General features: G+C 38.1%; 2 protein-coding genes across 2 annotated transcripts in view; one reads left to right on the top strand and one right to left on the bottom strand.

Moving 5' to 3' along the window:
- Nucleotides 1-205: 205 nt before the first annotated feature.
- tnfsf18 (TNF superfamily member 18) lies at nucleotides 206-5,507 on the bottom strand. The gene is made up of 3 exons (XM_084422190.1): nucleotides 3,946-5,507; nucleotides 1,414-1,504; nucleotides 206-1,210 (listed from the first exon to the last, which is right to left on the bottom strand). Exons 1-3 carry the CDS (start codon nucleotides 4,111-4,113, stop codon nucleotides 849-851), a joined length of 621 nt encoding a protein of 206 aa, XP_084278316.1. The 5' UTR covers nucleotides 4,114-5,507; the 3' UTR covers nucleotides 206-848.
- A 7,152-nt stretch (nucleotides 5,508-12,659) lies between these two features.
- The window catches only part of ppap2d (phosphatidic acid phosphatase type 2D), a 32,918-nt gene continuing 19,572 nt past the window's right edge, over nucleotides 12,660-26,005 (top strand). Inside the window, exon 1 of the mRNA XM_084421934.1 lies at nucleotides 12,660-13,251. Coding sequence (XP_084278060.1) covers nucleotides 13,062-13,251 — 190 coding nt within the window. The 5' untranslated portion in view covers nucleotides 12,660-13,061. The remainder of the gene's footprint in view (nucleotides 13,252-26,005) is intronic.

Genomic DNA, 26,005 nt, shown 5'->3' with positions numbered 1-26,005 from the left:
TATTAGCCATATTGCCGTATTATATGAGTGTAGTATGCGTTTTTTAAAGGGAGGTATTCTGATATTCTTTGTCTGCACTTGACCCTTTAACCCCACTCTATTCAATGTATGTAGATTCAGTGTGTATGGCATTTTACAGAAATAATCCAGAAATATGTTTTTTGAGGAGCTTATAATATAGTGACAAAAGATAACCATAGAGAAAACAAGCGGTATTTATTCCCCTTTCTCCTTTAAATCTTGAAAACACAAAATATTGATGTTCAAGCTGTACATTAAGTGATGTGTTGACCATAATTCTCAAACAAATCAAATGTACAACATCAGTAAGATTAAATCTCATTCAAATTTTCTATTGATTCAGGTTTTGTAGTGTGGAAAGTAAATAAAGGGTTCACAATACCAAAGTGAGTATGTTGTAGAAACATTTGGAGCAGTTCAGGAGCTTAGCGAAGGGTCAGTTGCACACAAATATATATTTTTAACAAAGTGCATCAATAGTACCCAATTTTACATTGGCACACTCTAAAAAAAATGCTAGGTGGTTTTAAACCATGTTTGGGTCAAATATGCCAAAAACCAACCATTGGTTTACATTTTTTTTATCATATTTGACCCAAACATGGGTCAACCAAACATTTTTTAGAGTGTTTAACAATCAGAATTCGGCTATGCAGTAACACATCGTTCTTCGAGTGGAGAAAAGCTTAAATATAGTGCAATAAAGGCAGAGAGCTTTCACTTTTTTTGGAGATGTGACTTTAAGAAATAAATAAAATAGTAATATATTTCCTTTTCAGTGCAAATCAGAGTCCACATTCATACTGTCATCCATTTCAGTCTTTGATCTAGATCTTATGAAGCTTGATCACTCCCAGGTAGGTTTCAGTGGGATTGGTCTGGATTTTGGCTTTAGGGTCGCAAGTCACATTAAGGGTATCTCCCTTACTCAGTCTAATTCCTTTACCCATGAAGCCAGTTGGGAGTATTGATCCATTGATAAGACCTTTTAAAAGCACACCTCTTTTTTTTTTTGATTGAATAGTGATTGCATAGGTTTCATTCAGGCTAGAGTCAAGGGTAATCTGCAGGTACAGGAAATATAGGCCATCGCACTTCACCTTCAACTGCTTCTCTCCCTCGATGCAGCTAGAATTCGCTGGATTCGCAGCATTCCAACTGAGTAGGTCCACCGGTTCTTTTTGAGTCCCTGTGAACAAGTCTAGAGATGAGTCCTTTTCAGGTTTTTATTATGCTTACCATAGAAAAAGATAACATTTTAATTGTGAATTAAGTATCCAAATTGCTGTTGAGGCTACTTTAGGACATCAAGGAATACAATTTTGTTCTAGTAAGGGAAGACACATTACGATAAAGATTTAAATGTCTAAAAGATTCAAAGCGCTGACTTACAGTTTGGTGAAAATGGCATTAGGTCCTCCATGTCCATGTCCATGTCCATGACGTTACTTGGTTGGATGAGGTTTCTTTGATACTGTTGTTCCTGTAATTCAGATATAGGGCCAACATGAAACCTATGGACAAACCCATTTAAGGCCCATATTGGGGTTAATTCAGATTTGGCCGGCATGAAACCCATGGACAGACACATTTAAGGTCCATACTGGGGTCAATTCAGATAGAGTTGACATGGAACCCATGGACAAACCCATTTGGGACCCATACTGGGGGCTAATTCAGATTAGGCTGAAATGAAACCCATTAGCCCTGGGTTCTGGTTTCTTGACAGTTGCTAAGGTGCTCAGGTTGGTTGTTACTCTGGTTGGTCACTAGGCCATTTCCAACTGGTTGATGGTATGTTGTCCAATTAATTCCAGTCCAATTCATCTATCCCCGTTAGCACATTTGTTTTTCCCCCAAATATGTATTTTCAAATGTATGTAAAAGGTATGTGCACAAGCAGCGCTTCTGATGTCAGACAAGCCATGCAGGGAAGAGCAGGGGTGGCATTTCCCCTCAGTGGAATGATGTCATAATGTCATGTTCTACTGTTCTGCGGTTGCATGTTTGTTTTCACCAGTCCAATATGCTGCATCTACATTTGTGTGTGTGTGGAAAAAAACAATTTCAAGAGAAAGTATAGTTTCAGAACTTAACCAATTTCATTTTCAAACAGCAGAATCAGGTTCTCATATCTTATAGGTGTTACTTTTGAGTTAAACCACCAGTTAAATCCTATAGCCAATCCTATAACCTTCTAAAAGTTACCCGAAAAGAATAGTTTCTTACGTTTAATTTTTTTGTAGCACAATTCCACAGAAGCTTTCCATTCCGCTAAAGGTTCTTTACAAAAAGTAATTTTAAGTAGCCTACACTGTTAGAAAAATCTGTAGAAATTACAGTATTACTGGCAGCTACTTGCCAGTAACTTACTGTAGATTTAAATTGATGTTATTTACTGGCAACAATTTGTTCAAAATTAAATGACCATTAAACATTAACAAGTCTGTATCTTTACAGAATAAAACTAAAATAACAGCCTCATGCAAAGCATTCTGGGAACCAAAATCTGAAGGAAAAAAAAACAGAAAAAGGTTGATGAAGATTTCTGGTTCCCAGAATGCTTTGCATTAAATTGTTCTTTTATAGTTTTATTCTGTAAAGACAAAGACTTGTTAATGTTTAATGTTCATTTAACTTTGAACAAACTGTTGCCAGTAAATAACATAAATTTAAATCTACAGTAAGTTACTGGCAAACAGCTGCATAACTACAGCAATTTTTTTACAGTGTACTGTTTACTGAAAGGCTCTTTGGGGGACCCAAAGTGGTTATTGTATGGCATTGTTGCGCAAAGCCCCTTTTTGAACCTTTTAAGAGTGTAAAAAAAAATAGTTCCTTTTATATGAAAAAACTGTGACTCAAAAATGATGGTAAATTGCAATTGCATCAGATGCTGATCTCTATCAACTATGTCACAGAAAGTTTCGTTTCTTATTTTCTCTTGCACTAAATTGTTCGTTGGGCAGCCAGAACATGTTTTGACATGTTCATGTGGTAACCAGATTTGACCTTCCAACTGGCATGAAACCACAGGTAGTCCCTTATCAGACAAACAGAAGCATTTTCGGCAAATTCAGATCTCTCCACGGCGCTGGAAGGAACAATGATGATTGATACTGAGCAGCAGTATCAAAACTGACATGTACTGAGTTTCCACATTGGCACTAAATGAGCTGTTTGGTTTACTGCATAACAAAGACTCATCTTTTTTTGTGGTCATCGCATGCTTACTTACTGTAACTTACTGTACAGTATGTGACTTAATGTGATGAAGTCTACACCTGTAAATCCACCAGGATTTCATACATCCACTAAAAAATCACCAAAAACACCTATAAAGTTCAGTTTACATTTCTGACATTTAGAAGCATTTTTCTTATGTGCCCAAACACTTTATATAAAAGTTATAGATTTATTTGAGCTTATCTGTTTGAATCTGTCCTGTCTCTAAATATGAGTTTGTTGTGATTACACACATCTGCGTTCCCCTCATCTGTGGTTTTGAGTAAGCAAGCCGCTGTGGTCTGACTATATCCCACCAGATACACAACAGCTCTAGACACAACTGTCTGAATTTATGTTTATCATTTTCTTAACAGTTTTTGATTCAAGTCTCTGCTTCACTGCTTCATTTAATATTGTTTTTGTCTAAAAAACATTCTACATTTGTTCTACCATTTGTTCTAATATGTACCATACTGTATGTACACCTTAGGGTACCTTTAAGGTACTAATATGAACCCTTTCGGGGTAAATGAGATACAAAGGTGTACCTATTTGAAAGACTACCCCACCAGTGACAGCTTTTGTACCTTTTTTTTCTGAGAGTGAGCAGGATGCATTTCATTAAGTTCATAGACATGGTTGAAGCAACTTATATATAAAATGAACATGAGCTTAGATTATAGATCTCATCCATACCTGTGGTTTATCGATGAAGTGCAGAGTTATTGACGCGGCCAGGCCTAGAGTGAGCAGGATGGCCCAAACCAGCAATCCCCGGATCAGCCTCCTCTGATGGGCCAGAGCTCCACCACCGCCACCCCTGTCACCCGTTTTATCACTGCAGTACTCGGCAGATAGAGACATGATGCCTGACAGCGTCAGTGCAGGAGAAGAGTGAGCGAACTGAGGTGAAAACACTGGTGAGGCTGGGATTGATGATGTCGAATGAGCGTGGCCTCCACCTCTCGTCTTCTGGTTGGCCCGTAGACAAACCTCAGAATGTGTCAAGCTTCCTGTACGATGGCTTTGTGTTTTGTGAGTGTCTGTGTTCCTGTTTAGAGTTTCTCAGCAGATGTCCAAGAGGAGTGCTATAGTGTACTTTCCCCTAAAGCATGGGTGATGTGCAATACGAAACATCTCTCGTCTGGGCAGGGACAGGCCCTCCTACTCGCTGTCAACCGGAGGGAAGCAGGTGTCACAGTCCCTTTAATAGACTGCTGGGAGTTTTTACACTATACAAAGCCATCACATTCTGTACGCCACATGTGACGCACTACGTGAGACCTGTGCTTAACCATATACTGTGCTGTTGTTTACAGGTGTTGGTTTCGTTTATTCGTTTTTCTTGCCGTAACTTGTTCAGTGGTCAAAGTGAGCTTGTTCTGACATGTTAAGAATATATAGGGAAGGAATACACAACAACCACACCGTATCAGACCAGGGCTAAACTTTATGTGTTGTATTTATCTTCTGCATATGTTATTATTCTGATTAAACATGTTCTGACATGCACTGCAAAAAATGTACTGTTTCCAGTCCAAATATCAAACATTTCTTAAATCAAGATGCATTTACTAAAGTAGTAAAATGACATACAATATTAAGTATAATATTAAGGAAATAAATATTGAGTTTTTGCTTAAAACAAGCAAAATTATCTGCCAATGGGGTAAGAAAAATAATCTCGTTTCTGTTTGAATTAAGATTATTTTTCTTACCCTATTGGCAGATAATTTAGCTTTTTTTTTAATGCATCAACTCACTTAATTTTGATTAATTCCGCCGGAAAACAGGACATAATATCGTATGTCATTTTACTCATCTAGTAAATGCATCTTGATTTAAGAAATGTTTGATATTTGGACTGGAAACAAGACAAAAATACTAAGTAAGAACAGCATTTTTTTGCAGTGTGTGGTAACAATAACAGAATGTCGATCCATCAAAGCATGGTATAAATCTTTGATATCCATACACAGCTAAGTCCCGTATTAATTACAAGGTATTGCTACTGACTTATAAAGCCCTTAACGGCTTAGCTCCAGTCTATTTAACGGATCTTCTATCGCACTATAATCCATCGCGCACTTTAAGATCACTAAATTCAAGGCTTTTGGTCATACCTAGGATATCCAGAACCACCAAAGGAGGGAGAGCATTTTCACATTTAGCTCCAAAACTCTGGAATAGCCTTCCTGATAGTGTTCGTTGCTCAGACTCGCTCTCCCAGTTTAAAACTAGATTAAAGTCGCATCTCTTCAGCCAGGCATTCATATAATATTTTTAATCTTACAGTTCAAATTACAATCCGGCCTCTAGTTAATAAACGCCAGAGGAGAACTGAGCCTGGGTTCTCCCAAGGTTTTTTTTTTCTCCATTGGGTCACCTGATGGAGTTTTAGGACACCATTAGGTCACTTGATGGAGTTTTTCGGTTCCTTGCCACTGTTGCCTTTGGCTTGCTCAGTTGGGGATATTTTGGGGATATTTAATTTGATTTTATCAATCAATAAATTCCACTAGAAACAAACCTTGTTGTATTATTTTAATTTAATACTGTGAAGCTGCTTTGATACAATCTGTATTGTGAAAAGCGCTATACAAAAAAATAAATAAAATGCTAATACGACATTGGAGAATAAGTGAAAGGATGAAACATGAAAACACTGCCGTTCAAATGTAGTGGTACAATTTATATTGTTTTGAAAAGTACTGTATGCTGCATTTATTTGATCAAAAATACAGTAAAACCTGTAATTTGTCAAATGTTATTAAAATTAAAATTAGTTGAATATATTGATGGCAAAGCTGAATTTTCAGCATCATTACTCCAGTCTTCAGTGTCACATGATCCTTCAGAAATCATTCAAATATGATGATCTGATGCTCTACATTTCTGATTATCAATGTTGAGAACAGTTGTGCTGCGCAATATTTTTCTGCAAATGCTTTTATTCCAGGATTCTTTGATCTTATTCTTTAAAATAATTTAATTGAATAATAATGCAAATCTCTTTTTACCTGCACTACAGCAAGAAATCATATAAAAAAATCTGATAAATTAATTACAGTACAATAATAAACACATAGCAGCATGATATGTATGCTGTAAATATTTCTGTTTAAATGTATCCTTTTTTGACATTAACATACTGAGAATTAGATATTTTTTGCATTGTACTGAGGGAGTTGAGGTAAATAATTTTGATTAAAAAATCATAACATTTTAATGGTTCTGAAAATACACTTAATTTTTCTGATTAGTTTTCTAATAAAGCACAATTTTTTTTTTCTCCTTGTTATTTTGAGGTATAAAATGCGCTAGATTTATCCTTGACAAGTTTCATGAGATCCACTCAAATTATGATCAAGTGCAAAGTGATCTGGACTCACAGTTGGCTATATATACCATTTTATAAAGACTACATAAAATGAGTAAAAAGCATTAAAAACGCGCATGTAAGCTTTATGTTCTTACACATCTATGGATATGACCCAGTTGTGGTTTTCCCCTGTGACCCAGAAATTGACATGTGATTTAATAAACAACCATCAAATTAGTAATATTCTCTAGCTGATCCACCTTCAGTGGTGGCATAATTCACTTTACTTGGAAGAATTTCTGCTAATCTTGTCACGTGAAGTTTTATAACTGCAAACATGTAATAACTAATAACTGTGTAAGTTGGTGTGTTGTCTGGGCATGTATATGTTGGTCATATATATTGTGAGCTCCAGGCTGTGGTCTACCTGTGAAAGTTGCTCTATATGATTGACTCTTGCTATTTGTCATAAGCCAGATAAAGGAAACACCTGCAGGAAAATAGTAAACCAATAAACAAGAAAAAGAGAAATGATGAAATATCAACAATTTCCAAAGCCACAAGAGATTTTCCCAGCTTTAGCTTTTTAAAGCCTTGGGTGAGATAATAAATCAGTGACGAAGAAAATCAAAAGAGGAACTATTGCTCTTATGTGTTTGATTGAGAGGAAGCGAAAGAGACACAAAGGCATATTTCAAAGATAAGGTCATCCAGTGACTCTATGCTTGGTCGGGTCGGCGTTGGTGACTGGTCACTCTTGTGGGTGAGAACCTCTGCCCAGCTAGAGGAAGTTCAGACCCGAGACGTGCGGAGGGGATAGGAAATTTATATAAAGTGTTGCGTGAACATGATCAAATACAACTGACCTTTTGCTCTCCTACTCAATTTCCATCCTTTACCAACTGACCGTGCTGACGTTACACCTAATGATCTTATGAACTAGGCAACAGTGTATCACGACTTTGAAAAGGCTTTCAATGGAACAACTAAAGATGGCGTGTTTTAAAAGATGAAATAAGCCCTTGGGGGATTTTGAAGGTGAGATATGGTGTCAAAGTGTGACATTAATCCTGCTCAGGATGGATTTACTGCTGTAATTTTAATACTACTGACTACTTAATACACACAACCATCCCTTCACTTCTCCAGGCTCTGGGATTTAATCTTTTAATAAGTATCAGATATTCCCATGCCAAATCATCACTTTACATATGAAATGTACATTCAGTTTTCATTTTCACACACACAAAAAAAAACATCAGTGGTTGCAGCACAAGTAGTCCTGACTTTTTTTTTATGACTGAAAACATCAGTCTTAGGAAAAAAAGGTTAATTGTGGTTCTATATAGAACCCTAGGGTTCTTGGCTCAATTTTAAAGAACACTTTAGCCCCTTTCACACAGCGCTTTGAACCCGGGAAATTGCCGGCAAATTGCCAGAGTGCCTTCTGTGTGTACGCAAACACGACCCAGGATTGATGCCGGCATCGATGCCGGGTTGGGGACCGGAACGTGCGCTGTAATAATGCCGTGTCGTAGTGATGACGCTGAAGCCGGGATCGTTCGCCAGCTACTGAAACGGTACGTAATGCGCAAGTTTATGATCGAATCAGAGAAAAAAATGCACAAGCGTGGTTTAAGCAAACTTAGGACGCTGCTGAGACATTACAAGTCACATCGATGTCACGTGTCTTTACGGGATTTTTACAGGTTGTGTGTGAACACACTCTCTGATTCCGGAAAATCACTGGCAGTGTGAATGAACCAAAAATCAAACGAACCCGGGTCAAATCCCGGGTCACTTTATCCGTGTATTCCGGAATCTCTGTGTGAAAGGGGCTACATTGTCAGAAATGCAAGAGCCCACCGCAGACTGTGAAGATTGGCCTGCCACAATGGACTAGCCTGAGCCTGCAAGGAGGACGGGAAGACACATCGCCCCGGAGCCTGAGTCACATGGAGAGTCTGACCAGGTGTGTGTGTCTGCAACACTGTGCATCACTGAGGGAGTTCTTGTGGAGTTTGAGGGTATGGAGGGAAGCCACACCCACAACCCCACCGTCATGGAGATGTATTGTATGGACTTGGGAAGCAGCCAGCAGCCATATCACCCTGTGGCCCAAGGCTGGTTGCCTATACTGAAGCTAAGCAGGGCTGAGCCTGGTCGGTACCTGGATGGGAGACCTCCTGTTGCTGCTGGAAGAGGTGTTAAGGCCAGCAGAGGGCGCTCACCATGTGGTCTGTGTGGGTCCTAACGCCCCAGTATAGTTATGGGGACACTATACTGTCAAAAAGCACCGTCCTTCGGATGAGATGTTAAACCGAGCTTCTGACTCTCTGTGGTCTGTAAATCACAAGATGTCTTTCGAAAAAGAGTAGGGGTGTAACCCTGGCATCCTGGCCAAATTTGCCCATTGGCCTCTGTCCATCATCATGGCTTCCTAATTATCCCCATATACTGATTGGCTCAATCACTCTGTCTCCTCTCCACCAATAAGATGGTGTGTGGTGGGCATTCTGGCGCAGTATGGCTGCCGTCGCATCATACAGGTGGATGCTGCACATTGGTGGTGGTTGAGGAGATTCCCCCTTCCGTATGTAAATCGCTTTGAGTACCCAGAAAAGCACTGTAATAAATTATTATTGTTTTAAGTAATTTGGAGGTGGTTGAAGAAGATATTTCCCTGTTTCTCCCACCCCCGCTGGTCTCGCCCAGCCCTGAGTCTCCTGTTTCTCAGCTGGTTTTGCCCAGCCTATGTTGCCTGTGCTCCCTGTGCTCCCTCCCAGCCTCTCTCTCCCACCTCCTCTTCCCTAACCTACGAATAACCGCGGCTTGACGACGTATCGGCTCTACCTTGGGTCCTCCCTACTTCGGCTCCACCAGAAATTGTTGTCCTCATAGCTCCACCGGGCTCCCTCGTCCCACCAGCTCTGCCTTGGTCAGACGTCGTCTTGCCTGCACCTTTGGCTCCGTCTTCCCCCTGGCTCCGGCTTCGTCCTCAGTCCCACTGGCTCCGCCTCAGTCTTCAGGCTCCCTGATTCCACCTCGGATGCTCCGGTGGCTTCATTTCCATCAGTCGTCCCCAGGGTGTCTTCAGCCAAGTCAACACCATGGCTCCTCCCTCCCTCAACTTCACCCTGGGGCTTCATACTGACTGGACTATGGGTGACCATCTGGCTCCTCCTGCTCCTGGCTTCTCTCTCCCTCCACTCGCCCATGGACTGTTTGGTTCGCCCCAAACTTTTTTCCCTCTCTCCTGTTTCACATCCCGCAAGGGGTATTTCACCGACAAAAATAGTTCCAAAGGAAAGCAACACTCTGTTTTGTTACTGAATGATTCAGCATTTTGAATGAATCATTTGAACGAATGATTCAATGACTCACTCATTAAGGTCACTTGCTGCCACCTATTGGCGGTTTAGTTTCATGATTAAAAGTATCATTGCATTTTTTTTCTTATTTGTATACTCAAACATTTAAAACATTAATCTCATAACATTATTTATTGCAGTTGTAATTTTGCAGTGTTAATTATTTAATTTGACTGGTATCAGCCCCATATCTTATTATTATAACTAAATGTATTGATCAAATGTAAGAATTTGACATGAAAAACAACACATACATTTTATAAGGCTGAAAAAAATGGCCTTCATAAAGGTAAATAGCACCCTGATGTAAATATCACAAATATGCCGATAATGTAAATATTTTATTATCTATGAGTAGTTATATATTTTTTTGTGTGTCATGGAGACAAATTTCTTGAGCGTGTAAGCACACTTTCTGAAACAAATGTTTGTTTGTCTCTTTGCATGTATGAGGGTTCAGTGGAAGAGACATCGTTGGAATGGAAGTGACTGTATAAATGACATCATTTAATCCACATCACAAATGTTGCATCCTTGAAGAAAGGGGCATTTCTGCATATTAATCACAGACACTTTGTCTGCATTTATAGCACAGTTGGTTTTTGTAATCCATGAGAAAATAATTTTAAGAAGGGTGTGGACAACAGTGTGACACTCACCGATCAGCTATTTAATAATCGTCGATGTGAACCGGAGTTAAGATGGCACAGCCAGACTCTGCTGGATCGGATGGAAAATGTAATTGTTAAAACTCACCAGATGGCAGTATTTCCCAATTCTCCAAAGTTCACCAGACCTGCAAATAATTGAGAACTTCATAGAAACGTCTTCAAGAAACCCTTACAGACAGGTTTTATATATGATGTTATATTTTTTAATTAGCCTACATTAAATATCAGCCTATATATTATTGTAATTTATGCTGTACACTTCTGAAACTAAAACTTCTTTATTGGCAACTGGTTTCATGAAGAACCTTTATAATACATGGAATTTTATCACTGCACAAAAGGTTCTTTATCGTGCAGAAAGGTTCTTTAGATTATTAAAATGTTCATCACACTAAGAAAAACATGGTTCTTTTAAGAACTGTTGACTGAAAGGTTCTTCAGGAAACTCAAAATGGCTATTTTATGGCATCAAGACAAATGTCTGACAGGTTTTCTCTATGGTCGCCATTTAATGAAAAAGAAAAAGATCAGCTGATCAGTGCTTTAGAGCTGGAGTTGAAAGACAAGGAAAGGCAACATTTGCTGGTGTCATTAAAAAGAAGGAAAGTAGAAAGAGAGAAGGAGAAAGGTTGAGCCTCATTTCCCCGTGGGCTGCCTATACAGCATTTAATGGCAAAATGCTATAAGGGGTGTTTACAAGGATGTATGTGCTAGAGAATAGTATGCAAATCAATGGCTCTTCGAACTCCTCTTAATAATAAAATAATAAAAAATATATATATAATTTGTATTATTATTATTATTATTTTTATTTATTTTTTACATATATGGAGTTTCAAATGTTTAGTAACAACAGCGGTCAAATAACAATTAATGGTGCATTAATGGTCATATTTGTCATCCTTCAGTGATGCAAATGCAATCGGAAAAAGTTCCCCATTCAGATTACTCAATGGGTTCATGATGATAATGTAGATTCCTTGTGTTGACCAACGTATCTTAGTGCCTGCGTATCTTTGCAAATGTGACTGTGCCTTTAGTCATAAATGTTCACTTGACCTAAACATGTCTCCATGTCTCATTTCGAAAGGCTGGACCCTCTTTAGGTCACATGTCTGCCGCATATGACATTGAGGCTGTCTCATTTAAGAAAAGTACATTAGGCTACACTGCAAAGTAAGAGAATACAGCCTCAGGAGGAATAGCAGTTACTTTTCTTAAAGTAGGCATGAAACAAAAGTTAATATTTTCTTCCCTATTGTGAGGTATGTCAGCTTTTTGAGTGAAATGGCTTCTCAAACAAGAAAAAACTTTAGGGCAGGACTTGATTTTGTCAATGGGCAATTGTTTGGATGGTTGTGGTTTGCTATTGGTTGATCTAATGTGAGTGACAGGTAGTCCCGCCCTCGCGCCAGTAAACACGCAGTCGGAGCAAGAGGCAGGGGAATTATTTTGATTAAAGATTATGAGTTAGGGCACATAAAAAAAAAAGAAAAAAAAGTGCATAAAATACAAAAAAACTAAACAAATGCAATATATTCCATAAAAAAAAAAAAAAAAAAAAGGATTTTGATTTCATTGTGACTTTAAATGAGACATCCTCGACGACTAATGTGACTTCCGGAGGGCGCAGCCTTCAAAATGAGACACCAACGGAATTGGCTGTCACCTGGAGACAAATAACAACTGGACTGCTCGAGCGCTTTTCGTTAAGAAAAATAGGCCTACTAATGATATTATTTATCACTTTATCATAATTACACCTGTTACGAAAACAATGCTTTTTATAGAACTATAGTTACTATAGTTAACACTTGGCTAATTGTTCTATATTGCGCAAAAAAATAGGCTACAACTCGGGTCGCCCGAATTATTATTATTATTATGATTATTATTTTCCAGTTTGCACGTTTTCCCGCGTTCGGAACACGTATAACCCCAAAATGCTGCCTGGATAGTCAGCTCACTAGGTTTTGAGCCAGCCCTAAAGAGGGCGGAGGAATGACACTAATACCCACAAATCAAAACACGATCCGCTTCAAGTTTTCTCTCGGCTGGGGAAAGAAAGAAGAGTTTGACATGGGGAGTCCCAGAGGATGACAAACTTTTGACTGACATATGTTTTCAGGAATGTGTTTTTCTCCATCATGTCCAGATGATGATGGCCAAACTGCAGCCGAAACTTTTCAAAAGTGCTGGAGAAAGGATTTCTCGTGTAAAAGAGAGCAGACCAGGATATCTGTACAAGTCTGATCGATTCATTAGTTAAGACGTGTGTACATTTCTATATTCGTCATCCACACGTGCGCTTGTTGTTGGATTTTAAACTAAACCATTCAGAAGATTCAAAAAAGTTCAAGTAAACCGTGTTCCTAACCTGTCAGATTGGCTTTACTGAGGTTGTGAAGGACAGTAAATCCGGCACAAGCGTTGAATTAAACGGACAACATGCAGAAGTTGAATTCGGTGAACAGTAACGCGGAGCTCCAGCAGCGGCTGGCGGATCACGGTGGATCCGGAGACACAGCGAGGGAGAACGGCACCAAACACATCCCGAGTCCCGCGGAACCCGTGGATACGGTTCAGTGCTCCAGCAGAAAGATGCTGGTCGGGCTGGACGTCCTCTGTCTGCTCGTGGGTAAGAGAAACAATGCTGGGTGACACTTTGTAATAACTTTCACTCTGATGTTAAAGACATAATGACATGTTATTAGATTATTTACATAAAGTGCAAGTAACTGGGTTACACTATAATTACTTTCATTAGCCGGTCAAATCAAAGACATTTCTATTAGAAAGTACATGAACTGATCATCTGTTAAGCTTTATAGTGTAGTAACCTAATGTTATTGTTGCCAAGCTTATGTATTATTATTTTTTTCCACCCTTTCCCCTCATATGCAAAGAAAGCAACACAACAGATTTATTGCAGGGCTTTGCAGGTTGTGGAACATCCACTTCATCTGTTTTCCTCATAATATAAAAAAAAAAGAAGAAAAGTTTTTGACATCTTCACAAAATATGTTGATGTCAAAAGTTGACATGGGAACAACATTTCAAAAGTGGAGGAATCCAAAGTCGCTCCATCCAAATAATCCACTCAAAGGCCAAATCAGAGCTCAGAAAGGGAAAATAATAAGTTCATAACCTCTACGCACGTGGTGTGTGTGTGTGTGTTTTCAGTTTAGAGTTGGCAGGAAAGTTTTTCCTGGGAAATTCAGCCGTATCCATGGAAACAAGCAGTTCTCCAGAGAAAAGCGAAACTGCCTTTTCATTTCAGATGGCCTGAACTGGTTGTGTTGTTTACTTTGTTTTGCCTAATATACTATATTGTAACTTTTATTAAAAACAGAATTAGGCTAGTTGCACTGTAAAAAAAGGTGTAAAGGGCTGTTCACACCAAGGATAACTATACCAATAAAAAATATATAGTTTTACAAATCGTTCTAAATGTAAAAGAATAGCAGAGATCACACCTCAAGTGTACCAATAACAGCATAGAGAATATCACTGGAATCACATTTTTTCCCCCAGATGATCAATAATAAAAACATTGACAGCTAATCAGAATCCATCCTGCTTTAGACGGCTTTTAAAGTGATAGATGGCAAAACTGCAGCACACACTTAGAATAAACAGAATGTTATTGTCCGTTGGTATAATATTCTTTATAGTTATTGTTCTTGGTGTGAACGAGCCTTAACTGAAAGGCACTGCTTCTGATCAGACCCTTCATTTTTTTATTTCAAACAACTGCAGTCAGATTGTCATTTTTAAAAAAAGAAATAAAACCCAGTTAATTTGGATGTTACCATATGAAACACACTTAAAACAGTTTTTGCTGTATGAAGCATTACAGAAAAATAGTAATGGACATTCAAAATAGCGTCAAATTCCAAAGTTTCTAAAGAAATTTCATTGAAATATTTTCATAGTAATATCTGAATCTAGACTACTCTAACTGATTGCACATTGCACATTTTGTTCATGACGCAACAAACGTTATTATAAAGTGTAAAGTCTCCATACCACATTCAAAAAGACTTTTTCATCTGCACAAATCCTTGAAAAATGTTGTCCTGTTAGTTTGTTGACACATTTACTGCATTAAAGCTGCTAGTGCACAGCCCATCAGTTTCAGATGATGAATGTCACAACAACATTCACAACTGGGATAAGTGGAAAAACACCTTAATTATGTTTTTCATGTCGTTGTTTTTGGTGTGCCAATAGAACCTGTCCAGGCAGACAGACAGGTTACAGTAAGTTCTTCACCGGCCTGACTGCGCTACTCACACAAGACCTACTGTAGGAACTGCTTTTGGCCTCCAGGTGAAAGTCCTTGTCCCACAGAATCTGTTTTTAGAAACGTGACGTGTCTAGTAGCACCGCTTGAGGTTTATGGAGGAAATGTCACTCGGAGAGCCACCTTTGATTACAGTAACTGTCACTTTCTGCATTATGACGTTACAGTCATGCATTCAGCAGTGCATTACTGGATTAATCCATAGAGAAGTTCATATAACCATGTGATGACAGACTGGAGAAAGGAGAGGAGAGCGGAGAGGAACTGTGCTGTGGGATGAGGCATGATTGCGTGATAAGGGACGAGGACATTTGCGACTGCTCTCTGTGGTTACCAGCGTAAACACATTTCCCAATTTTGATGGACATGGAGCTTGTGTGACTTCCTCTTGACATTTGTTACAACTGTCATACATTCAGAGCGTATTAACATTTTTTACCGTATTCATCTTAAGTATAGATACACTGCATTTTTGTAGACTTTAGCATGCATTTAAAAAGTGTGCTTATTATGGAAACAATATTATATACTTCAGTATGAACTGAATGTAATGTTTTCGAACATTTAATTGCATGTTAATCGCAATTAAATAAAAAAGAAAAGATAGTTAAAATTTATATTGAAAGCAATAAGCTGAACTTTAGAGAACTTTTTTTGACCCAATTAATTTGGCCTTGAGTACATCCTGTCCGGTTATGAATTTCATAATTACTTTTATTATTTAAGTGTACTGCAAAATGTACTGAAAAGGAATTATCTAAACTATACTTGAAATGGTATTTATATTGAGACTTATTTGTCATGTGTTTAAATACATTATTAATAACACATTTGTAATGGTGAAGTTGCAATTTAGTACATTCAAACTTCTTTAAAGCATGCAAATAGATGATTAAAACAATTATTTAAAATATACTTTAAAGTAAATCTTTTAATTTTTACATTAGTACATGGTGCACTTAAAATAGTGTACTTAAATAGTACCAATACCAGACCCGTACAACTTTTGTTCATCTTTCGAAACACAAATGAAGATGTTTTAAATGAAATCTGAGAGCTTCAAAAAGTTCATGAGGAGATCATAAAACTATAATACATATGAACCGAGTGATTTAGTCCAAATTTTCTGAAGAGACACAATCGCTTTATATGATGAACAGATAGAACACATTATACATTAGAATTTAGTACACAATATTTTATTCACATATAAACATTGATCAGTGAAGATAAACTGAAGCTCAACCATACATGCTTGACGCGCAAGAATGAACCTCATTGGTTCTTGCTGAAGCTCAAACGTGATGCGTAACATGAGAATGAACCTCATTGGTTCTTGCTGAAGCTCAAACGAGCTGCGTAACATGAGAATGAACTTCATTGGTTCTTGCGGTAGCTCAAATGTGATGCGTAACATGAGAATGAACTTCATTGGTTCTTGCGGTAGCTCAAATGTGATGCGTAACATGAGAATGATCCTCATTGGTCCTTGCAGAAGCTCAAACGTGATGCGTAACATGAGAATAATCCTCATTGGTTCTTGCAGACGCTCAAACGTGATGCGTAACATGAGAATGATCCTCATTGGTTCTTGCGGAAGCTCAAACGTGATGCGTAACATGAGAATGATTCTCATTGGTTCTTGCGGAAGCTCAAACGTGATGCGTAACATGAGAATGATCCTCATTGGTCCTTGCGGAAGCTCAAACGTGATGCGTAACATGAGAATGATCCTCATTGGTTCTTGCGGAAGCTCAAACGTGATGCGTAACATGAGAATGATCCTCATTGGTTCTTGCAGACGCTCAAACGTGATGCGTAACATGAGAATGATCCTCATTGGTTCTTGCGGAAGCTCAAACGTGATGCGTAACATGAGAATGATCCTCATTAGTTCTTGCAGAAGCTCAAACGTGATGCCTAACATGAGATTCGTTTTACGATCTCTTTATGAACTTTTTGAAGCATTAAAGTGGTAGTTGCATCTATGGAGGGAGAGAAAGCTCTCAGATCTTATTTAAAATATCTAGATTTGTGTTTTATATCTTACGAGTTTGGAACGACAAGAGGGCGAGTAGATGATGACAGAATTAAAAATTTTGGGTGAACTATCCCTTTAATATAAAATTATCCGCAGGTATTGTTTTTTAAAATTTAGCCTATACTTTTAAGATTTGAAGTACACTACAAGTGCACATTCAATACACTTAAACACACTTCTTATTTGATGATCAAATTGTTGGATTCTCCATTTGGATGAAAGTAAGACTGGATAGAAATGGCTCTAAAATCTGACTGCGACTGCGACCTGTGACAGAACATCAGCCGAATTCTGTATAATTCACCAAGTTTGTTGGTGCTTGGCAGCCACCAACATCTAGGCTATTCAGTTTGGCTATAGATTATTATTTGTTTAGCAACTGGCTCATTAATATAGAACGTGCAGTCATAGTTGTAAGTTTATCAACCATTTACATTTTTATAATCTAAAATTATAAAGCCTCTAAAATCTAATTGGATTAACTTTTTTCAAAGGCGCTGCAAAATAGCTGATATGAACACCCGTGACGGCACAGTAGTTGACTTAAACTGTATGCAACAAGTTGCTTTGAAACGGTAAACAAATTCTTGACAGAAGTTGATTCTGAATTGTATTACTAATATATTTTAATGTTTACTAAACATTGGTATCTTTCATCGTACTGTTGCTGGCTTATTGCTTTTGAAGCGTGAGACTATCGCAGGCTGAAGGATTGTAATTGTTTTTTTTCAGCAGTGAATAGGGTATTCATGCCACGGCATTCTGATCCACTTTTAATAAGTCCAACAAAGCTGGAATAAGAGCAGCTTTGATGGATCTGTGTAAGAAACTCTCGCTGCGCATGTGAATGTGAGCGCTGACTGCATCAGCAGTGGAAAACAACACTGTAGATTGTTTACTGAGGCGCTCAGACACGCTGAGACGATCGATCACTTACTTGGCTCTGCTTCTCTGCAACTCTTTTGTCAGTACATTCCACTCGGCCAGGCTGCGATGCATAAGGATGTTTTAGAAAAATGCTTGCCCTGGAGATATGCTTGGGTACCTTTGGCTTGAGCTGGGTCAAAGGTGAAAGTGTGAAAGAAAGGTCACAGGCATACCTGTGTGTGTGTGTGTTGTGAGAATGCATGCTGAAACAAGCAATACTGATTTCTTATCTCTCTCTTCGACAATTTCACAATCTGAATGGTAAGGATCAGGTTTACACATGGTATTAAGACGGGTTTTCAGTGATCCAATTGCGAGCGGCTGGTTGAGATGCATTACCGCTTCCACCTGGTGTTTTTTCACGGGTGAGTGCACCACGACGAATACTATTGAATGAATGAACCCATGTTGCACGCCGAGAAGAGAAGCGAACGAAGCAGTGAAGTTTGAAATGCTTGTTGTGTAGTTTCTCTCAACACGTCCCAGAACGATCATGTGTTAGGGGTCATTTACATTGAACACGTTTTTGTTGTGACGTTTTAAATGACGTTTTATTAACAAAGTTCGAGAGGAGCACGTTCAGATAGTCTACCTAATCAGCATGAGAGGAGGCATTTATATATATAGCCGATTTACTTCTGTTCCAGTTTTCCAGCATCCCTCCTGCACCCCAACTCCTCACTCTCAATTATTCTTTTCCCAGCCAGGGATGGGGGTGGGGGGAGTACTCTGGGTTCAGCTAAATTCAGAGCTCGGAGCCCTCTACTCGGACAGCATGCCAAATATGCAAATTCTATACTATATCTGCTCATATGTAAGTGTGAACTCTTGAAGGTGCCATGTTTTTAGAACAGCACATTTTTAGGCATCCGTCTAGTGTATGTTTACATAGAAAAATCAATGGAAACGTAGTGCAGTGGAATGCAAAAATGCATTCTGTGTGAACAGTACCGAGCTTCACTCGATTTACAGAGCGTTTACTCTACACAATGATTTTAGTGATCCAATCACAAAATGGTTTAGATCCTGTTTACACCTGCATTTAATTTTATTGTTGTTTGGGTAACAAATTTATATGGTTGTAATTTGCTGCAGGACAGAACTGTGCCAGATCTCACTTTGGAACTAGAAAGGAAAGTTTGTCAGGGTAAACTATCTTTTCTTTCTCCGAAATTTTAAAAGGTTTAATATAGGCTTTACTGAGATCATGATACTAGTTGGATGGCTGGATAAGTGGATGGATAATTAAGTGTGTAGATGGATGGGTGGATGGATAGATAAGTGGGTGAAGTGATGGATGGATGGATGGATGGATGGATAAGTGGGTGGATGGATGGATGGATGGATGGATAAGTGGGTGGATGGATGGATGGATGGATGGGTGGAGATAGATAGATAGATAGATAGATAGATAGATAGATAGATAGATAGATGGGTGTATGGATAAGTGGGTGGATGGATAGATAGATGGATAGATAGATAGATAGATAGATAGATAGATAGATAGATAGATAGATAGATAGATAGGTAGGTAGGTAGGTAGGTGGGTGGGTGGATAAGTGGGTGGATAGATAGATAGATAGATAGATGGATGGATGGATGGATGGATGGATGGATGGATGGATGGATGGATGGGTGGATGGATAAGTGGGTGGATGGATGGATGGATGGATAAGTGGGTGGATGGATGGATGGATGGATAAGTGGGTGGATGGATGGATGGATGGATGGATAAGTGGGTGGATGGATGGATGGATGGATAAGTGGGTGGATGGATGGATGGATAAGTGGGTAGGGTTTGGTATCGAGAACCAGTTCCATTTTAGAACCGGTTTCAAACTTGCAATAACCGTGGATTTGATAAGACATGTGCATTTGGATCCCGTTTAACGATTCCTGTGTTCACATTTTGATGTGATTTTAAACCATTCAAGTGCTAGAAAACCCGTGCGTGGTTTTCTGCGCTGCACACACATCCAAAGCTTGCTCGCAGAAAAAGTGACTTTGTGATTTTTAAACAATTCAAGCACAAAAATTCAGTTTTTGCTGCACACATCCACAGAAAGCTGCCTCTCAGACTGTATAGTGTGTGATACTGAGTTCTCTTCCGCATCTTTTTGCACTTGAACGGACTAGGGGTGTAACAATACACTCATGTCACGATTCGATACTAATCACGATTCGATACTATCGCTATTCCCCTATTGCATTATTATACATTATATTCAACATTATATATAGGCTAGTAGTTTAAATAATGTCACTGAAATTTCGTTTTGGGTCTTTTAAGTTTTAGAGGAATGGGCTTTAAATGGAGGGATAGAAATCTCTCAGGTTTCATTAAAAATATCTTTATTTGTGTTTGGAAGTTGAACAAAAATCTTATAGGTTTGAAACGACATGAGGGTGAGTACATGAAGATCGAATTTACATTTTCTGGTGAATTATACTTTATAAATAGAGCCTTGGCTAAAACTAACTCTATATAGCAAATCATATCGTTTACATCACCGATACATATCGTCGAATTTTTATATTCCGAAATTTCACTTCTAGAACAGACAAGTACACTCAAAAAGATGTCAAAATATCCTCGTAAAATGGTTATGTCGGTTATGTCTTAAGTGAACGTAAACAGTTGATAAAGAAAACGCATGTGAAACAGTATATTGGATCCGTGCAGCCTTAGATTCCTGCTGCCGTCTCTATAATAATGTTAATCAAACAAAAGACAAAGAGAAATTTCCCTCGCTGTTCTTTGTAACTATATATGTAATGCATATTTTATTTATAAAGTGCAGTGTTATTTTACATTTGACTACAGTTTCTGTTAGCCGGACTACGCCAGACTTCGTACTTCTGCTCAATTTCATTTCGCTTCTGTACTCAGTCTGAGACAGCGTAATAGCTTTGCGTAGATTTACTTCACATAATCTGCAAAAGTCGTTCACAGCCATGTTCACTCCGGTATTTTGCTCGATGGTTTTGTTTTCGCATCATACATGTGTTTACAGTGGAAGTTAGATGCGGCTGAGCATGCGCATAACACACGCCATAACCAAACGTTATGTGATTGGCTTACGGGTAACCAATGATTTTAAGCTTCAGACTAGCGCCCCCAGGCGGTAAAGAAAACGTTTTTCTATTACGGAACTCCAGACTCTCTCTACGAAGCAAAGCGAAGTAGCAGAGTCTGGTATTACCAGGCTAAGTTTCTGTACCTGAGAACTTTAAAATCTTAAAACTGTTTATTTAATTCATATCTTTGTTCAGTTGTATTTATTTGTTCTTTTTTAATTATTGAATGTTTACTTGTCTTTAATAATGCTTGAAATGTATAGGCTAGGCTAGTAGTTTTTGCTATGGTATTTTTAAACCATAGGCAATAGTTGCTTGTGCAAGTGCTCTTTAGCCTGTTGATTTTTGTTTAGATGGTATTCAGCTACAATGAAATGTGTTTGCAATAAGACTTAGGATAAATGTGAATGATATCTACGTTTTTTTTTTTTACCTTATTGGAATCGAAATTAGGAATCAACGAGAATCGGAATCGGAATCGTTAAAATTCAAACGATACCCAACACAAGTGGGTGGATGTATGGATGGATAGGTGATTCTGTGGTGTCTGCACAGCTGTTAGGGGATTTCTGAGGTGTTTTCCAAATCAATTAAAATGTTTAAGCCTCTCCCATATAAATAATACAATATATCAATGCTGCCTTGATGGCAATACCATGGGCTTTTTTGAAACAACTTACAACACTTATAGTCATATATACATATCACATCTCAAGTGTACCATTTTCAGTATAATGAACATATCAAAAAAGTGTGCCACTGATAACATCACTGAGCAATGGTACTGTCAGTAGTGGTTTTGTGAATTATTTGGTTTTAGCTCTGCTTCAGTGATTCAGTGTTCCCTGAGTGAGAACCCTGAGTGCCTCACCAGATTTGTACAGGTAAGACGCCCGCAGGTCTGATCTAAAGGAAATGACTGAGACATCAAAGCAAAAGACAGTATTTGTGTGTGTGTGTGTGTGTGTGTGTGTAAACATCTCATTGAGTGAGTAAAGCATCTCTTCAAGGAGGACGGCCTATCAGATGGAGTGGGGCTGTACCTGAATGAAGGCCGTCTTCCTGTTTATCACTTCTCTGTCCTTCACCTTTCTTCTCTGCCACAAAATGCAGCATTTAATCAAAAGTGCTCTTACAAAGGACCCAGTGGAGTGTATGTCAGTGTGAGGCAGGTGTGTGTGTGTGTATAAAGTGTATGTTTGTATAAATGTCTTGTGTTTCCATTCAGTTGGCAGAGAAAGTTGTCAAGTGAGACAGTGAGATTGCAGCACGCTGCAGCATGTCAGTTATGTGGGCGGCAGCACATTCAGACGCGCTCATGAACACATGGTGCACGTCTGCTGTTTCCACATGCTCATTCATGTTGATAAATGCATCTCCCTTCTCTGCATATTAATAGCTCAATCAATGTGGCTGCATAAAAATCATCAATTATGTTTTTGATAATATTGTAGAAAATGTATATGCAAAATGTAAATCCGAATCTATCTATCTATCTATCTATCTATCTATCTATCTATCTATCTATCTATCTATCTATCTATCTATCTATCTATCTATCTATCTATCTATCTATCTATCTATCTATCTGTCTATCTGTCTGTCTATCTGTCTGTCTGTCTGTCTGTCTGTCTATCTATACATTTTAAATGTACATAACTATAAATTATCTCATTTTATAAATATGTATGAAAAATGTACATCCTGAATATACAGATCGTAATTTATAAATGTAAATCTAAAATGTAAATGTAAATTTAGAATGATTTATCAAATTTTTATTTTTAAGCGAACATTTTATTGGTTATCTAATAAACAATTTTTTTACACCTTTTTATAATAAATTATACTTTTGTAATTATGTATAAAAATCATCCTGAATATATAGATCTGAATTTATAAATGTAAATCTCAAATTTTAAAGTAAATAACTTTTAATTATCTAATAAATAATTGAATACCTCTATTTTTTTTTATAGGTATAAATCCTGAATATATAGTTGTATTACAAGTCTAAATATAAGTAAAAATAAGTACATAAAATCTAAATATAATAAAATATAATTTTATTAATAAGAATGTAAATAAAAATATAAATGTATATAAAAGCAAATCCTGAATATATATTTAATAATTTATAAATGTAAATCTTATTCAAATTAGAATACGATTTGAATTGTAATAACTATAGATTATCTAATAAATAATCTAATATCTTTATTTTATTATAGATGTATATCTATATTTATCTGTAAGCAAAATATTCTTATTTATTTATTTATTTTATTTATTTATTTAGTTTGTTTTACATATGTTTTATTTATTTAGAAGATATGTGTGCATTTGTAATAAATTAATCTGAAATATTTAAACTTACAATAAATCATATCTTTAGATTTTATTAAATTAATTCCTGTTCAGTTTAGCAACATTTTGTGCCATAATTTATACAGCACAAACACCTGTTTTATTAGCAACTAATCATCCTGTCAGAGGGAGTGTAGTTGTACAATCCTCTCTCATTTGTTCAGTAAATGACCGTTGAGACCACCCTGCCATTATCTCTGTCTGTGTTCTCCCCTCTGGCTAAAGTGCATTAGTCTAGCATCAGACTCGCTCTAAGCTACTCAACACTGATCCAGTGCAGCCTGCCGGAGCCTGCCAACTCTCTGCTGTACAGGGTTACAGCTCTAAATGAGGAAACCGCCCAGGGCCGTCGGAGAGAGAGAGAATTTGTGTGTGTTTGCTGGTGGATTAATACTGTTGTTATGGATTTGGTTGAAAGGTCGGAGGTTAAAGGACAGTGCTGGCAGAGATATATGATAGCAGCTCGTCTCCCTCACGAGTGAAGGGAAACCAGAGAGAATCCTGTTGAGAGACACAACAAATTAGAGGATTACACTGTTTCTTTGCAAGAGAGGAGCAAATGAGTGGCAGTTAGCAGTACAATTACCACAACTCTATTATTGAAAATGATGCACCGAAAATATGCGGCCCTGTCTGTTCCTGTCTGGAACGTATTACATGAACGTGTGAACTAATGAAACCCTTCTGTACCTCTTTGCATCAGACAGACAGATCCCCTAAGATGTGTTATAATATAGCATCAGCTTTTGTCAAGCCATCTCACTCACTGACCTGCCTCAACACAGCCTCCTTAAAACACACATGTTCTTTAAGAGTCTGGGGGCACCGCTGACCCCCTCAGCTGTTGGGTGTCTCCTGTGAACAGCGTGTTGTAAGATGGGGTGAAGTATACCCCCCCCCTCCAGCCCGAGGACGCATGTCTGGACTGGGCTAAAGTAACACCAGAGACGCAGCTTTGCTAGCGATGGGGGTCAGAGAGGGATGAGAGGGAATCTCAAGCAAGCTCCAACTCATCTTTCCCGGTGGTTCTGCCCTCCATCACCTCATTGCCTGACAGATTCGTTTTATTTTTAGGTGTGAAGGAAACATTTTTAGAAATGCTTGAAGGGGATATAAGTTGGCTGTGCCACATAAGAATGCAGAACTGTTAAACTCAGTAGGTGTGCATTATTTCTTACGGCAGATTCTTAGGTTGAGCAAAGAAGCAGAGTTCTTGAGTTGGCCATGTGGTTCTTTGTTCACAGTGTTACAGTACAGAATCATCAGATCAACATGTTAGTTTTTGGTATCAGGAAATCAGTTGGTATCAGTTGTTGTCCTGGCAGTGCAAGGAGAAATGTAGCTTTTGTTATGGAATTTGATGATGCATTTCATTCAGACGGGAAATTACAAGGTAAATCTGTGAAACACAATTTGCCTAACCTACACTGGGGAAACTAGTTCTGTCAGAACAGGGCTTTATAAAGGTTCTCCTATGACACCAGTGCTGCCAATATCGTTCTCCTGTGGCATCATTAGTACTTGGTTGTCTTTTACCATCATTGGGAAATTCTAAAAGTTCTTCTGACATCATAGGAACTTAATAATACTTTGTGATACCCATAGGATCCTAAAAATGACTTGTGACATCATAGGAACTTCAAAAAGATTAATTAAAATCATCTTGACATTGACATCATGCATTGACTTTCCATAACATCACAAGAACTTAAAAAGGTTAATGACAGTTAAAGATCAGTAAAGGTTATGTGACATCATAGGAACTAAAAAGGGTTTAATGACATCATAGGAATTTAAAAAGGTTTAAAGGCACGTGGACTTAAAAAGGTTTAGTGACATCATATGAACCTAAAAAGGTTCAGTAACATTATAAGGGGCTTTCGCACCGGAGGAATCTTTCCATAGTTGCTAGAACTAATGGCGGAAGTACCTGCTTTTTGTAATGTTTGCACCTGTAAGACTTGAGAAGTTAGAAAATGCCGGACAGTCTGGTTAAGGAGCGACCAGACCCTGAGAAGACAGGATCTTGCTGGAAATTACCATTTGAACTCACCATTTGAGACAAAAGTCTAACCTTCGAGTCATCCTAATCTACATTTCATTCCCTCATCCCTCACCCCCTCTCTCTCATACTCAGATCACCTGAATTCACCCAAGAAAACCCATACATAGTTTAATGTGAATGATTATCATCAAGTATTGTACATTTTGGTATCATTTGAAATGTCTCAGTGCGACTGGTACAAACGTCTCATTTCCAAATAAGTAAAACAAAAGGTAATAAGGTTTTTAAGAGTTTAGAAATAACTGTTACACAAAGGAAGGTGGTCTCCTGGCAAATGGTCTCATACCCCCAAAAGGTGTAACCTCTGAATGCAAATTTCCATTGTTAGCACATGTTTCCATGTGAAAGAGGTTCTGTCTATATAGTGGAATGCAGCAAAGGGCTCGGGGCCTTTCTGTATTTCAGATTAGCCCGTGAGGCTGAGAGTAAGACTCTCAGCTTCATGTATAATGTTGGGAAAACAGTGATAGATGGACTTCTCAACCTTTACGTTTAGGAGAAAATCCAACGTGACTTTGAAGCGAAACCCAAGGGAGTGCAAGTTCATTCCCTAATTTACCGACGTGCGTCTGTCGAGAGAAAAGTCCGCTGTGCGTCGGGTGCAAAAT

Source organism: Rutilus rutilus, assembly GCF_951802725.1.
Source record: "Rutilus rutilus genome assembly, chromosome: 1".
Taxonomy (NCBI): domain Eukaryota; kingdom Metazoa; phylum Chordata; class Actinopteri; order Cypriniformes; family Leuciscidae; genus Rutilus; species Rutilus rutilus.
Note: the sequence above shows the minus strand (reverse complement) of the source record. Positions and strands in the feature narration are given on the sequence as shown.

Bases quoted from the DNA above. Each gene is read 5' to 3' on its own strand.
- tnfsf18 (XM_084422190.1), bottom strand. From the start codon at position 4,113: ATGTCTCTATCTGCCGAGTACTGCAGTGATAAAACGGGTGACAGGGGT. The intron at 1,505-3,945 runs GTATGGATGAGA...TCTGAATTACAG, and splicing joins ACTTCATCGATAAACCACAG to GAACAACAGTATCAAAGAAA. The intron at 1,211-1,413 runs GTAAGTCAGCGC...ACTTGTTCACAG, and splicing joins AATGCCATTTTCACCAAACT to GGACTCAAAAAGAACCGGTG.